Source organism: Buteo buteo, chromosome 21, assembly GCF_964188355.1.
Source record: "Buteo buteo chromosome 21, bButBut1.hap1.1, whole genome shotgun sequence".
Taxonomy (NCBI): domain Eukaryota; kingdom Metazoa; phylum Chordata; class Aves; order Accipitriformes; family Accipitridae; genus Buteo; species Buteo buteo.
Genome location: NC_134191.1, coordinates 13,919,744 through 13,933,849, shown reverse-complemented (window position 1 = coordinate 13,933,849; position 14,106 = coordinate 13,919,744). Strand labels below are relative to the sequence as shown.

The following is a 14,106-nucleotide window of genomic DNA, read 5'->3' as shown; positions in this document are numbered from 1 at the left end:
AATGAGGTTTGAAGTGCCATCTTAAAAAGGAAGAGAAGAAAAAAAGGTGTTTTCTTCTTTTTAAGCATTGAAGTTATTGAAGTAACAGTTGTATTTAAAAAGGGTTCTGGACAGTGCAGTTTTTTCTTCTACAAATACAGTGCTTTAAGGAGCAATCTTAACCCTAGTATGATCTGTACTTGCAAGATTTTCTGATACTGTTTTCAGAAAGGAAGAAAACTTTCATTTTTTTATTTGAGCTGAAACTCTGGTAGTGTGTAATTCACCTTTATGTGGTTGGGCTTTGAGAGCACAGAGAATTGCCAGTGATTTGAGCCTGGAATTTCACTGAGCTCTGATATGGTTGCAATGCCATGAATCAAGAAAAACATCCCCTCAGCGAGAGGCAATCATTTTCACTCAAGGTGCATCTGAGGCTTCCCCAGCACTCTGTCACAGCAACCTCTGAGTTATGCAGATGTTCTTGATCTGAATGCAACTTATGAGTCCAGCGCCTGGACAGAGGAATAGGCCTCTGCCAAGTCAGCTTGACTTCAGCTGTAGTGTAGAAAACCATTTTATTTTGTTTTCTGGTGTATGGTGAATAGAACTGCCTGCTAGAAGAAAAAAGGGAGACCAGGACTGCTGTATTGGTTTCCTTTTACGTGGCTACAGGGTGATTTTACACCCATTGCGTAGGTTGGGCTGTCTGAAGTGAACAGCCCCATGGAGGCAGGGCGTGGTGAGTGATCTCTTGGATATGCTCAGCTGACTGGATTTATTTTGGACTAGACGGGGCAAGGGTTTGGACAGTGTGCTGTAAGGAGCAGTGTTGCCAGGGATGACAAAGCCTAGCCGGATCCTTGCCATCAGTTCCTGGTCCTCTTGCCACGGAATTTTTGCTGGTGATTTCGACAGGAATGGGCCAGTTCTCCGCATCCTTGCTGTAGGCCTTTGCTATTAGAAAAGCATGACGATTGTGCTGTCTGGCTGATAGCTTTGGCTGCCCTTTCTTATCGTGTTGGATGTTCTGTTGCTCTGCCTTTGTGTATACTCCACCTCGGGAGGAAGTATAGGATACTAATACCAGGCCGTAGCTAGCAGCCTGGCTGAGAGGTAAGCTTGATTCTGCTTTGCCCTTTGAAACCTCGTGACTGGACCTCAGTTACATGTGGCCAACTCCTCTCCTTATCAGCAGCTCGCTTCTGTTGCGTGATAGTGGTGACTTCTAGGGAAAAAGAATGGAGCCTGTTTGGTTTTTTTATAAGGAAGATGTTTTTCCCATGTAATTCTCTCACAGCTTTATACCTGAGCTCTTTTCAGTGGGACAGGCAGATCAAATTCTTTGTCCCTGAAGAGATATTACGAGGGTGTGATGGTTTGCTGTTGATGATGTCATACTACCTATGCTCTGTGAGGTTTTTCTCTGCCCTTTCCCAGCTTTTTAAAGATTTTTTTCTGCGTTGGCAAATGTGAACATACTTGTCCTTGCTGCTACTGAGATGCAGAGCTGTTTCATAGGAAGAGATTGGAGCAAAATTATTAACAGAAAATCATTCTCAGTGGTGTCAATTCAGAGAAGTGAGAAGCTGGAGCTAAGAGAGGACACTTCTAGGGATAAGTCTGGAATGTGAAGGTTGTTTGCTGGAACCTCTACTAGAACTAGGATTTTTTTGGCACAGATTTTGCCGGCTCAGCACAAAGTTGATCTTTTCAGGTCTGCGTGTGTTTATTTAATGTGATGTCGCTTGTGCAGCTCAGTATACGGCAGTCGCAAAAGAAAAATCCCAGGTCAATGAGTATCTGTCAGCATGGATGAGTCAAAGGGAGGGTTTGTTAGCGGAGGGTGGGATGATCCCCTTACCCCTCAGAAGACCTGGGAAGAATCTCAGCCTCTGAAAAGAAAGAAGAGTCTGTGGCTGACAGTCTTGAGCAGTTTGTGGGGAAGGTGCTACTGAACTCTGAAAGCTCGACAGATGACACAAGGCTGTGCTGATTCTTTTCGAGTTGTGAATCACCCAGAACCTCACAGGGAAAATACCTTCTGAGTCCTCTCATGGAGACTGTCAGTTTTTGCCATGCCAGCCAGTGCTAAAGTCAAACAGGGGGAATTTTTTTGAGATAAATCCTGGATTAACTATAGCACACAGACTGCTAGAGTGCTGTCTCTGGCAATGTGCATCTTGAAGATGCCAGAGGTTTTTTTTTTTTGTTTTTGAATCTGTGTGTTGTCTGTGACCTTTTCTTTGGGGGGTGCCAGGAGAGGTGATAGGACCTTGTGTTTTTATTCAGGTCATAGCTAGTCAAGTGCTCAAGGGTGAGGGTTGCTGTTTTAGAGTGAGAAGAGGAGAGGATTTGCACAAAGTGATACACTGAATCAGGAGCAGGCTTAGTAAGGTAAATTGGGTCAAAACTCTAGTATATACTAAATCCTGATCTAAAGTACTGTGTGACATAGTCCACTTAAGCATCCAAGGTGATTGTAGAACCAACAGAGGGATAAACTGCTGCTGGTATGGTTTCTGCCAAAGCCAGTTGGCATGGGCATGAAGTTTTATGGATGACAGAGCAGAGTTTCCCTTTAACTTCTGGAGGGACAGTTAATATCGCAGCAGTGTAGGACCTGGGGGATGGACAGATGGTGGAAAAGATGTGACTTCTCTCAGGGAAGGCAGTACAAAGAAGTTCCATCAGAGGAATGGGAAGTTCTGTCTTCTCATCTTTCTGAGAGAGGTGTAAGGTAGGGCAGGTGAAAGAACAGTGCCAAGATTCTTCTGATTCTGACCACAGCGCTCTGCTGCCTGAGAGTTTGACCTTAGGAAACCCATTACATAGGACTGTGTCTGGTTTTGGGTTTGTAAACTACCAGTGATGATGCTGATCCATGTCTGAGAAGGGCAATGCAGTTGAGACTGGTGGATGTAAAAAAACTGGAGAACTTTATGCCAACAGGGTTTTAGGCACTGTCTTTTCACAGCCTTACTGTTGTCCTTAAAATCAGAATAGTTCTGGTGTCTTGCAGAGGGTTAGGAGAAAAATGCTGAATCTTGGCTTTTGCCAGTGTTGGTTTTGGAAGATAAAGAGTCTCTACAGTCCCTTTAGGTAGAAGTACGTGAGGCTTTCTCTGCTCTCAGACTGCAGGGTTGGGAACAGCAATAGGTTTTAGGTAGGGGCCTTCATTTTCTCTTTGCAGTAGTTGAAATAAAATCATTGATTAACTTCTTGATCTTGGGAGCTAGAATGATAATTAATGTTCTGGTATAGCAGGGTTTCTGTCTCCATCTGATGATGCCATATATTGCTGCTGAGTCTTGATTTCTTCTGTGAATCTGCCAAAGCTCAGAAAAATCACAAAATTTAATCCAACATAGTATTACACTATTTTGAAGGTGCTTGTTACTCTGATACAAGATAGTGTTTTTGTACTGTTCACCCTAATGGCTATGTACATAGTAAGCGCGGGTGGCATTTCATTGTGTAATGCAGTCTTTCAGATGATGATAATTTGCTGTAACAAGCAGGAAGCAGTTGTGCAGGGGCATAATGGCAGGGATGTGTTTTTTTAACTCTGACTCACAACTGATTTAATGTTGCTTTTTGTCTCTGCTGTGGTTGCCTTGTGCTGTGTTTGACCTGGACCAGAAGGAAGGCAGGATGTTCCAGTCTGTGATGTCTGTGCGATTCTCCGCGTCTGACAACATCACGCATTCGACTGCCCTGGTGACAGCACTGGATAATGTGACAACTTTGACCCCGACAACAGCGCAGGCAATTAATGACACCAACATCACTGTGCCGCACAAGTGCCTGTTGTTGCTCTATGAGGACATTGGGAAGTCCAGGTGAGATGGAGGAAATGGGACCACGGTCTGACCCTGGGCCAGGGGAAGGAGCTTGCTTTCTCAGAGTTTGGTTGAGAAGGGACTGGGGCTGGTGCCTTCCCTTCTAGATGTTGAAGAACAGGAAAAAACCTGTTTTATTTACTTTTTGCAGAGTCCGCTACTGGGATCTTCTGCTCCTGGTTCCCAATGTGCTTTTCTTTATGTTTCTTCTCTGGAAGCTGCCCTCTGCCAGGGCCAAAATCCGGGTCACTTCCAGCCCAATCTTCACTACATTCTACATACTAGTGAGTACCACTCTGTGCTTTTGAACTGATGAGTGAGTGTTTTTTTTTTATTACCACTCATGAACAATATCACTGAACTAGTGGAGAGAGAGCCTAGACCAGATCTTGCAGGGATAAAATATATTTTTAGTTGAAGATGTACTACAAGAAGTAGACAGATTTTTTTTTTTCACTGTCTGAATTCTGCTTTTCACAGATTCTTGGACCATACCTGCTGGATTTGAGTGGATTTTGTTCTCCTGTGGTGATTTTTTTTTTCTTTTCCTTTTTTCTTCTTTTGTTGCTTTGTTGTCTTGGAATCTAGTATCTTACACTTTCCTTGCTCCTTGCAGTAAGTAGCATGTGACACAAAACCAGCTTCTCACTGAGGTAGTGAAAGTGAAACACTAGAGGATAATTTGTGTGAAGCTGTTGAAAAGCTTGGTCATCTGCCGTAGAAAATAGTGATGTGATAGGGTTCTGATTAGTCTGGGAATGTAGAAACCCAACCCCCTTAGTTTCTTTCCCATCATATCAAAGTGGTGGCTGACTTGATGATGTTCTTGATACTTCTTAAGGTGGAAACAGAATGTACAGGCAGTACAGTTACAGTTCTCAAACATCTAAGTTCTTGTCTGTTTTCTTCTGCCCAGTTTGAAAAGGCACAGGCAACTTTTGATCACATTAAGGTATTCTTGTTAGTGATCTCTGAACATCATACCTATTAACTGTGATACTGCTCACAGGGCATGGTAAATACACCTAAGGACCTACCTGAATTTGTTTACAAGTACCATTCAGAAGCTTTATCGTAGGTGCTTTTTGAGATCTTGCCTTGCCTCAGTGTGTAGCATAATGTGCTGGCTCTTCCTCAGTTAGATTAGTACAGGTTGTAGAAGTAAATGTGTGTTTGAATTGGGTTAGATGGGAGGCATCCTTCTTTGGGCTGCATATGGGTACTGGCATGGCAAAACCCAAGCAGCATCAAAACCAAATCTGAGCTAGTAGCCTCAACTGAATCTTTGTTGGGAAGCCTTGTTAGCTCTGTCAGGCCTGGAGTGTGGGTACTGGGCTTGTGCACAGTTTTGGATAACCAGGTATGCACACAAATGCTCCAAACTTTTAGAAATACTACCAGCCATTTCCAGTCTGGATTTAAATCTTCCTTTATGCTTCCAGTAATGCACATGGCTCAGTAGGAAGGTCATGCAAAAGGCTTTGAAAAGCAAAACTCCTGATAAACCAAAGGGAAGAAAAAAGTGAACTGACTTTATGCTGTTTACTTTTTCGAAACAGAGTGAGAAATGGAAAGTGATGAAACAGCCTTAGAGGAAAATGCTTTCATTCAGTTTGATCTTCTAGAGTATGTTATTGGGAAATGAGCATGGAAGTGTGTTCTGTGAGCATTTCCTTTCAAACGGCTATTTGTCATGTCTTGAAGGAATGCTTTCTTGTGGAGTCAGTGATTAAAGCAAAGTTAATAGATTGGGAAGAGTCTCTGCCTACTTAGAGAGGAAGCAAAAAGGGTGTGTTTTCTTCTCCAATCAGTTGTTGCTGCTCTAGAACAGCATTATACTGGGGGACCATTCTTTTTTGTCAATGCTTTGTCCCAGAGTTTTCTGTCCCAGGAGGGAGTGTTGTATTATTCTTCTTTCATGCCATTTGCATCCTGTCTTCCTCTAAGGAGGAAATATTCAGCTGTAGGTGGCTTATTGGTCATTTCCATTCTCCAACCACCTTAGAATCATCTCGGACCCTTTTTGTTCTCTGATAGATTTAGCTGTCTCATACCTGCATCATTAGAATTAGCTGGTGACTTGGAGAATTTTATCTGGAAAAAACTGCTTTCTTAGAGGGTAAGTCTGCACAGCAGAGGGTAGGTATATCCAACTGAGCCCTTAATTGCACTGTATGGCTGTGACAGCACAGGAGTTGGTAAATTAGCCTTGCTGAGCTCCATGCTGTCATGCTTAAATGGTACATGAACTGACTTGAGTATCTCTATGTTGCACTGTGCAGCAGGGTAAGATATTTTAAAGCTGTTGGCTGCAGCTGACTTTTTTCCTCTGCATTCCTGAGCATTGTCAGTGTTGAGTGAGAGAACTGCAGATTTCAGTTTTATCACAGATCTGAAGTGTGGTAGTTGATATCGAGTGGCTTCTGTTATCTGATGTGATTGGTTTATTCAGCCATACCAAGCACTTGATCTTGTAATTTGGAGGGATATGTTTTTTTTTCTCTGGTTTTTCTCTTTCCCTGTCCCAGTGACTGAAGGGTGGGAAGACTGCTTGCCTGTAAAGATACTGTTCTAAGGAGTGAATGAGACGTCTGCAGAGCTGTTTAATCTGACAGTTGAAGAAATTTGTTCTTCCTAAATTCTAAGCCAGTACTCCTACATCTAACAGGCCTGAGGAATCTTCTTCGGCAAATTAACTCTAATCTGCTACAGGAAATCCTTGGTACACATTATCAGGCTTGAAAGCTGACTTGGAAATGGTATTCCAAAAGGGTTTCTGGTCACTACTGCGTATGTGCCTTTTCACATGAGTTCACTTTTGGTATCTTTTTGTGTAGGTATTTGTGGTGGCTTTAGTTGGTATTGCCCGTGCTGTTGTCTCCATGACTGTGAGTGCCTCTGATGCTGCCACAGTTGCTGATAAGGTAGGTACAACACTGATTTTGGAGGCTCTGCTTTGTGCAGTTCTGATCACAGCAATCTGCTACGGCTTCCTTTTTATGTGCATACAAGAAGAATGTGTTGTTTTTGCAGTACTCATATCTGTGTGTACTATGGAATCCTGTGCTGATAGCTGTATCTAAATGATCACAACATCCAGGGCTGTAAAACAATGGACTTCCTAAAATAGACACACAAATAGTAGCAGCAAAACTTTCCTGTTGCAGGAATGGAATGACTCTGCTTTGCAAGAGCTAAACATTCAGATACCTTTAGCTGATAGGCAAGAGCTGGCCTTGTTAGTCTTGCAATATTTGAGTGGCTCTTTGAAAAATATTTAATTCTTTTGTATTGAAAGCAAATAAAACTGAATTCCCTTTTGAGACTGATGTCTGAACGTCCTTGCAGCCACTCTGACTGCAGGGTGAACTCTTAGCAAACAGGAAATAGTTTTGTATGTGCTGTTCCTTTGTAGTCATTTGACTTGTAGCAGAATATTACCTAAACCAAAAAGCTCTGTAGTTCTTGAGCTGTTAGAGGAAGATGAGCCACCCACAGACTACAGGTCTTCTGGCTTTATTCTTTGGGATCAGTGTGGTTCTTTTGCTTTTCCCTTTAATATTGCCTGTCAAAGCATTGTAATTCACTGCTGCTTGTGAGTGGCTGGATGTTTGTAGCATTTCCATTCACCTTTGTTGAATAGATGTAGGTCCAGGACTTGAATAATGGAGAAGAGGTGAGAAGGTGCTTTTCTTCAGCTATCCTGGTGTTGCTGCTAAGTGCACCTTGCTGGGAAGTCATGCAGTAAGACAGATAGTCTGTCAATTTTTCATGTAAACACATGTTCTGTCATGTCTATTATGTTTCTTTTGTTTTCTCTCATTCATATGTGTGTATACATATATATATATATACACACTCACACACACTGTGTATTTTCTGAGATTAGAAGTGTCTCATCAAATGCCTCTTAAAATATTGTGTATCCTCAAGAGAAAGTGCCATTCAGTGTTCAGAGGAAAAGCATTAATAAGCCAGAATCTGGGTTCTTGTTCTAGGTTTGACATTGATTTGTTTCATGACTACCTGGAAAGTTGTCTCACCTGCTGTTTTTTTTGGTCTTGTTTCACCAAATAAATCATGGGAATGAAAATAACGAGCTCGAAGTGGGGAGGGCTTTAGAGTTGAATTTACTTCAGATTTAGGGACCAGTAGCTTTGGAGGAGTGCAGAATACTGAGTTTGTCCAGTCATAACTGTGCTGCAGAATCTACTGTGTTAAGAACTGGCCCTGTTTAATATACTTTTGAGGTAGTCTTTGGTTTGTGCTCCTTGGGAGTACAGCAGAAAGAACACATCCAAGACAAGTGACAGATCCTCAAGTGTGGCAAACCATGGTAACTTCCTCTCTCTGTAGTCATGCTATTTGCTTGCTCCCACACAACTGTTCTGTTTCACAAGCATGGACAGGGCTTGGAACAAGCATATAATTAGTATCCCTACAAAGCATGAGGAGGGTTTGTGGAAATGACCTGCTTCATTCAGAGGCTGCCATCTCCTGGAGCAGAGAGTGGAGTTTTGCTGTATTAATTTCCAGCTGGTTCCTGGCTCCATCTAATCATGCTTGTCTGGTTTCTGTTATCCCTCAGATCCTGTGGGAGATCACAAGGTTCTTCCTTCTGGCGATTGAACTCAGTGTGGTGATTCTAGGCCTTGCCTTTGGTATGTGTCAGGAGGTTTTTGAGTGCTTTGAATGTTTCCTATTCCCTTTCTTTACACAGAGGCTGCATCTGTAAGTTTGTGGAGGTGCTGATTCTATACAGTGAAGGAGCTCTAGAGTAAAAACAAAGGACAAATTGGGGATTTTTAATTAGAAACGGCTGAAAGCCTGATTATATTTGCAGATCTATGGCTTGTGCGATTTCAGGGTTTATATGTGCTTTATTTGTCCTGAATGCATGTGCTGAAGGTGTGTACAGCTTAGGTGAAGATGACTTAGGCAAAGATCAACAGTCTGATCTTTGCTTCAACCCTGTTTTATTTAAGATGGTTCCTTTGGGGGTCCTTCTATCCCCTCCTTGGTTGGTTTGATTTCATCCTGGCTTCCTTCAAATGCTTTTAACTGCACCTGCAATCTGCAACTCTACTTTTTTCAGTTGTGCAAGCGAAAATGCTGTTTGGAGCACTTCTTCCTGAGGGTCAGAGGTAGAGGAGAGGGATTGGTAGGCATCACTGTTGCATCTGCCAGTGGGACATCTGAGCACTAGCTCTTTCATCGTTTGGGAGCTCATAGAATAATTTAGGTTGGAAGGAGCTTCTGGAGGCTGTCTGCTCCAGCATATTCCAGTGCAGATTTCTCTAAATTATGTAAGCCCTTCTCCCCTGCTCTCACCCACTCTCCCATCAACTTCTTTTCCTGAGAAGAAACATTACAACATCTCAATGTACATGATACTGGATTAATTCCTGACTTTTTTTTTTTGTAACCCCAGTGGAAGGACTTAGTTACTTTCTCTATATTAGTATGGGCAAGAGGAAAGCAAATTAAAACCTGTTCTTTTGTTAAGTATTACTTTGTCTGTGAAAGGCTCAGCTCCAAACAGCGAAGCAGTTTCTAGCAGTTAAGTGAGCTTTAACCTTCCCTTGAAGGCCTCTGGAAATAAAAATGTTTTCCTGTATTTGTTTTGGAGAGAAATTATTTTTACCAGGGCTGGGATCACATCCTGAGTCACTTCTGTATTCCTTAATTCCAGGTCACCTGGAGAGCAAGTCGAGTGTGAAACGTGTTCTGGCAATTACTACAGTCCTGTCTCTGGCATATTCTGTCACCCAGGTGAGTACAATGGAGCAGAAGATTTAGTCTTTGCAAAAGAGGGGACTTTGCTTGGAGTTAGGCAGTTAGGTGTGGACTCCTATCTGGAAAGTAGCAGCTTTGCTCTTTGGATGAGGTTCTGGGGGAAGACTGGATGCTTGTCACCATGTATGAGGATCCCCAGAGCATACACCAGACTGTATCTTCCTGTCCTCTTTATGGAGTGAACAGCTCAGCCAAGGTGAAGAAATGAAATGAGGTTTAGATGGATTGCCTTGTTTAGTGAATCTTGGAACAGTAGTGAGAGTTTTTTCACACCTGAGCCACAAGTTCTGAATCTAGCCTCAAGTGCCATGAAAACTAGATGGAAAGACCTGAGGTGTGCTTACCAGATAAGGGCAGTGCAGTGGGCCTCTTGTCTCCTGACTCTGAGAGCTGAGAGCTCTTGCTTCCCTTCAAACTAGCAGCCGGCTTGCTAGCTCAGCTTATTAGCTGTGTCTCCATCTCTCTGAACAATGCAGTATGTGTCTGGGTTTATTCTCCTCCTTGGTATGTAAGTGGTCAGCCCTGTGTCTCTGTACTTGTGGCAGTGCCAGAATAACACACAGATCTTTGTTCCATGACTAGGCTCTTGCTTGCGGAGGCAGTGAGCTGATCATTACCACATGATAAAGCTGGAGGCGCCTCATTAATATCAAGTGGTTGAGCTGTATCTGGGTTCAGTAGTGCTTACAAGCACTTTTCTCTCTCCACTGTCTGTATGGTAGCTTCTGTTCAATCCATTTTTCAGGAATTCAAGTGAATGAGACTGTCCTTTCCCAACTCTTGCACAAGTTGGGGCTTTTATATTCTGGATGTTTCAGCAGGAAAGGTCTACTTTAGAGGTAGAAATGGAACTCAAGTCTATTTCAGACAACTGCTTGCATCCCCTATCCCTTCAGTCTCTCTTCTGGAATGTCGTTGATGCAGGTTTCCTTTAGATGCAGATTCCTGCCACTTTTTTCCCCTCACTTCTTGTCTTCACTTTTTTCTTCTTTTCTTGTGTGAGCTTAACTTGGCCTAAGCAGGGCATTGGTTGGGTCTTAGGTGGCAGGGACAGCTGTTGTCTGAACTTCTTTAAATACAGTCTCCCTTGTCCAGACACCCACTCTAGTGAGGGTGCTGCCTATAACAGAATCATGTTGGTGCTACTTCTGTCCTAGGGCACTCTGGAAATCCTGTACCCTGATGCCCACCTCTCAGCAGAAGACTTCAATATCTATGGCCATGGAGGGAGACACTTCTGGCTTGCCAGCTCCTGTTTCTTCTTTCTGGTAAGTATTGGGCATGTGTTATGAACTCTGATAGCTTCTTTGTATTTTCTAAATGGGGTAAGGAAGATGATTTGTGTGTAATAAGGCCTAGTTCCCCCTACTGCCTGATACAGTGCAGCATTGATGCTTCTCATGAGGCAGGGAAGCTGAAGCAATAAAGGTGTGGTGGGAGTGGTGTAAACTGTGGCAGCTGAATTCCAGCTGAACTTAGATGTTCTTCACTCCCTTGTTTCTCAGTGACCAGCTTTTTTGTGCTGAGGGGGGTGAGGTGTGGGGCCTTTGCATCTGCACTGGGTTTAATATCAGAGGGTCTGTGCCTCTGTCCCGAGACATCTAGGGAATGTGTGACACCACACACCACTCCTGCCGAGATTGTTGAGTTCAGTTGCCGAGCAGCTGTGGAACAGTTCTTTGTCTCAACAGGTCTATTCCTTGGTGGTGATTCTTCCAAAAACTCCTCTGAAAGACCGGATTTCTTTGCCCTGTAAGTGACTGTGGTGTGTTCATAGTATAGATGGAGACATTGACAGGATAAAACATAGGTGGGAGTAAGAGGTTCCTGTATGTGGTTGTGCTGCAGATACATCCCTCTGTCTCAGGGTACAGATACATGGCAAAGGACTGATAAGTTATCCCTGGACAAATAGTATGTTGTGCCTTTTGGAGAGCAGAGTAAGAGCAATTACATTGCTCCTTCAGTAGCTAAACAATTACATTAAGAAAACAAGATCTACTGCTCAATTAATGATACAGATGTAAATATATAATCTTCAGAGTCATGAGAAATGGCTTCGTAATAGTGGCTTCCTCTGAAATGCATGTATGATGTTAAAGTGTACATGCTGGTCATCCCCAGGAAAGGAAGGCTAATTGGGAGCTGCTTAATAATTTTTATCTGGGCACTTATTCTATTAAGATGCTTCTCTGTTTTTTCTCTTTGTTACAGAATATCTGCAGTTCTTGAGTAGGGAGAGAAGCTGTAACTAAGATAATTGCATTGGGCTGTTCTCTCTCTAAGTAGTGTTGGCATCTGTGTGTGGCTACCCTGAGGGAGTGGATGTGTGTGGCACATGCCACAAGCAGGTGGTCCTGGGCCTCATCTGCCTAGTGTCCAGCATACACAGCTGCTCCTGTCCAGGTCTCCTGAGCAGTTTTGTTAGTGCTGTACATTGGAAGGGCACAGCTTCTGCTTCAGCTGGGGTTTTTTTGTTTGTTTTTCTTACATTCAGTTATGTGACTGACACTGTTTCCAGATGCTTGCCTGTAAAATGTTTGCATGTGTTGCCATGACCATGTGTTTTCAAAACCCATCTTGTGTGTGTGTGTGTAATATACAGGAGGTTATGGTTTAGGCCACTATACCTCCATCAGCCCTGCCAGCATGGGACAGGAAAATGCAGTCTTAATTCTTCAGGAGCTCTTTAGCAGACAAGATGGTGAGATGCATCTGTTTGGGTTTGCCATCTCCATCAAACAGATTTGCACTGGACTGGTGCATATGAGGTTGAGCTTCATCTGTGTCCATGTCTTTCCCACAGCCAGGAAGAGTTTTTATGTTTATGCTGGAATCCTGGCACTGCTGAACCTGGTGCAGGGCCTGGGCAGTGCACTCCTCTGTGTGGATATCATAGAAGGACTATGGTATGTATGCTGGGGGAGACGACCTGCAGCCCAGTTTCTCATGTTGCATTTTAGTGTCCTTCAACACTGCCTCTCCCAAGAAAACAAACTTGTGCTGTGTTCCTAAGAAGGAGTAAAGCTCTTCGTTCTGTTTTGTGCTGAAAGACCTCTAAGTGATCAGGAAACGCATGGTGGAGAGGTCTGTGGAGCTGCATGCTCTGCAGTGGTCTTGAGGTAGTGAGTGAGAGTAATAGCTTGAGTCTGCTGATGCCTGGCCATTGGCTCATGTTTCATAGGTAATAAGGGAGGAATGCTAGAAATGGCATGGAGATAATCCTTACTTATGTCTGGAGTCTTGTTCTGCAGGGATCAGTGTCATTTCTGAGTCAAAATTGGGAGCATTGAGGCTGTGCTCTTGGTCAGACCTTGGGTCTTGGCAAGGTTCCCTCTGAGTGTCTCAGAGCAGTGACACATGTTGATGGCAATGACTGTTACTTTGCATCAGTTTGAATTTGTTTAGCCCAAGACTTTTACTGTCCTTTGCTTGGACACTCTGGAGGGAAATTGGATTATTCTGGGGGGATATGACTGGTGTTCTCCAGCCATATTGTGCTTGAGTGCTAAATTCCTTCATGTTCCCTTTTGCTGTTGACAGCTGTGTCGATGCTACCACGTTCCTTTACTTCAGCTTCTTTGCACCTCTCATCTATGTGGCATTCCTGAAAGGCTTCTTTGGGTGAGTAGCCAGGAACAGGAGTTTATATTGCCATTTAATTGTTTTGCACTCAAGTTTTCCCCATCTGTAGAATAAAGGCAGTGACTAGAATGCCAGTTAGGGAAACAGTTTTTAATTTCTGTCCTTGAAGTTTTTCTTGTGTGACCTAGGGCTGCTTGCTTCTATCCAAGACTCCTCTGTATGTGAAGTAGAGCTGATAGCTATATTCCTCTCAAACATTTAGGAGGATGACTTCTTCGTTGTCTGCATCCTGTTTAGTACAAAGTTTTTCTGCTGAAGTTAACTAAATGGTTAGTGAGGGATTGAGTCCTGGAAGGTTAAATGGACTTCTGGGTGGGTTTTGGGACAGGTTTGTAGAAAGGATCTAGGGGTTAGGTAACTCTTTGGCTGAGGATGACTCTACAATGGGCCCAAGAGTCACCAGTTAAAAGCGCTTGGGAGTGTGATTCCTGGGTCGGGATTGCCACCGTGTGGCCACTCAGGGAGATGCATCTTGGTCAGAAAAACCGAGTGTTTTAGTGTAGGCTTTAGCCTTTTTTGTCCATAAGCAAGAAACAGCAGTCTTTAAAATAACTAAGAACATAAAGTACTCCTAAATTATCAAAATGTGCCTCTGCTGCCTTCTGAAATTAGAAGGGAACAGTGTCTGGAATTAGAGATGGAAACTGCTGATTCACAAGTGTTTGTTATTTTGGTTTTCCTGATGCACACAGGTAGAACTTGAGGTGGACTCCTGTTCTGTTGGTTTCAGTAACCCAGGCTACTGTGGAGTCCAGTGGTGTTTGGATGCTGTTGCCCTTAGTAATTCAGAATTCCCAAAGATGAGAACACCTTTCCCACACTAGAGTCAGGATTCTGCCATTTT

At 43.3% G+C, this 14,106-nt stretch overlaps 1 protein-coding gene across 3 annotated transcripts in view; it reads left to right on the top strand.

The window, feature by feature from the left end:
* The window catches only part of TPRA1 (transmembrane protein adipocyte associated 1), a 185,618-nt gene that overhangs the window by 168,367 nt on the left and 3,145 nt on the right, over positions 1-14,106 (top strand). The window contains exons 1-10 of one of the 3 annotated variants that reach the window (XM_075053153.1): positions 744-1,095; positions 3,622-3,821; positions 3,973-4,105; positions 6,659-6,745; positions 8,410-8,482; positions 9,514-9,593; positions 10,775-10,885; positions 11,309-11,369; positions 12,424-12,526; positions 13,161-13,241. In XM_075053153.1, coding sequence (XP_074909254.1) covers positions 3,634-3,821; positions 3,973-4,105; positions 6,659-6,745; positions 8,410-8,482; positions 9,514-9,593; positions 10,775-10,885; positions 11,309-11,369; positions 12,424-12,526; positions 13,161-13,241 — 917 coding nt within the window. In that variant the 5' untranslated portion in view covers positions 744-1,095; positions 3,622-3,633. Of the gene's footprint in view, positions 1-743; positions 1,096-3,621; positions 3,822-3,972; positions 4,106-6,658; positions 6,746-8,409; positions 8,483-9,513; positions 9,594-10,774; positions 10,886-11,308; positions 11,370-12,423; positions 12,527-13,160; positions 13,242-14,106 lie in introns of those variants that run through there. The other 2 variants (XM_075053154.1, XM_075053155.1) reach the window with 2 other exon arrangements.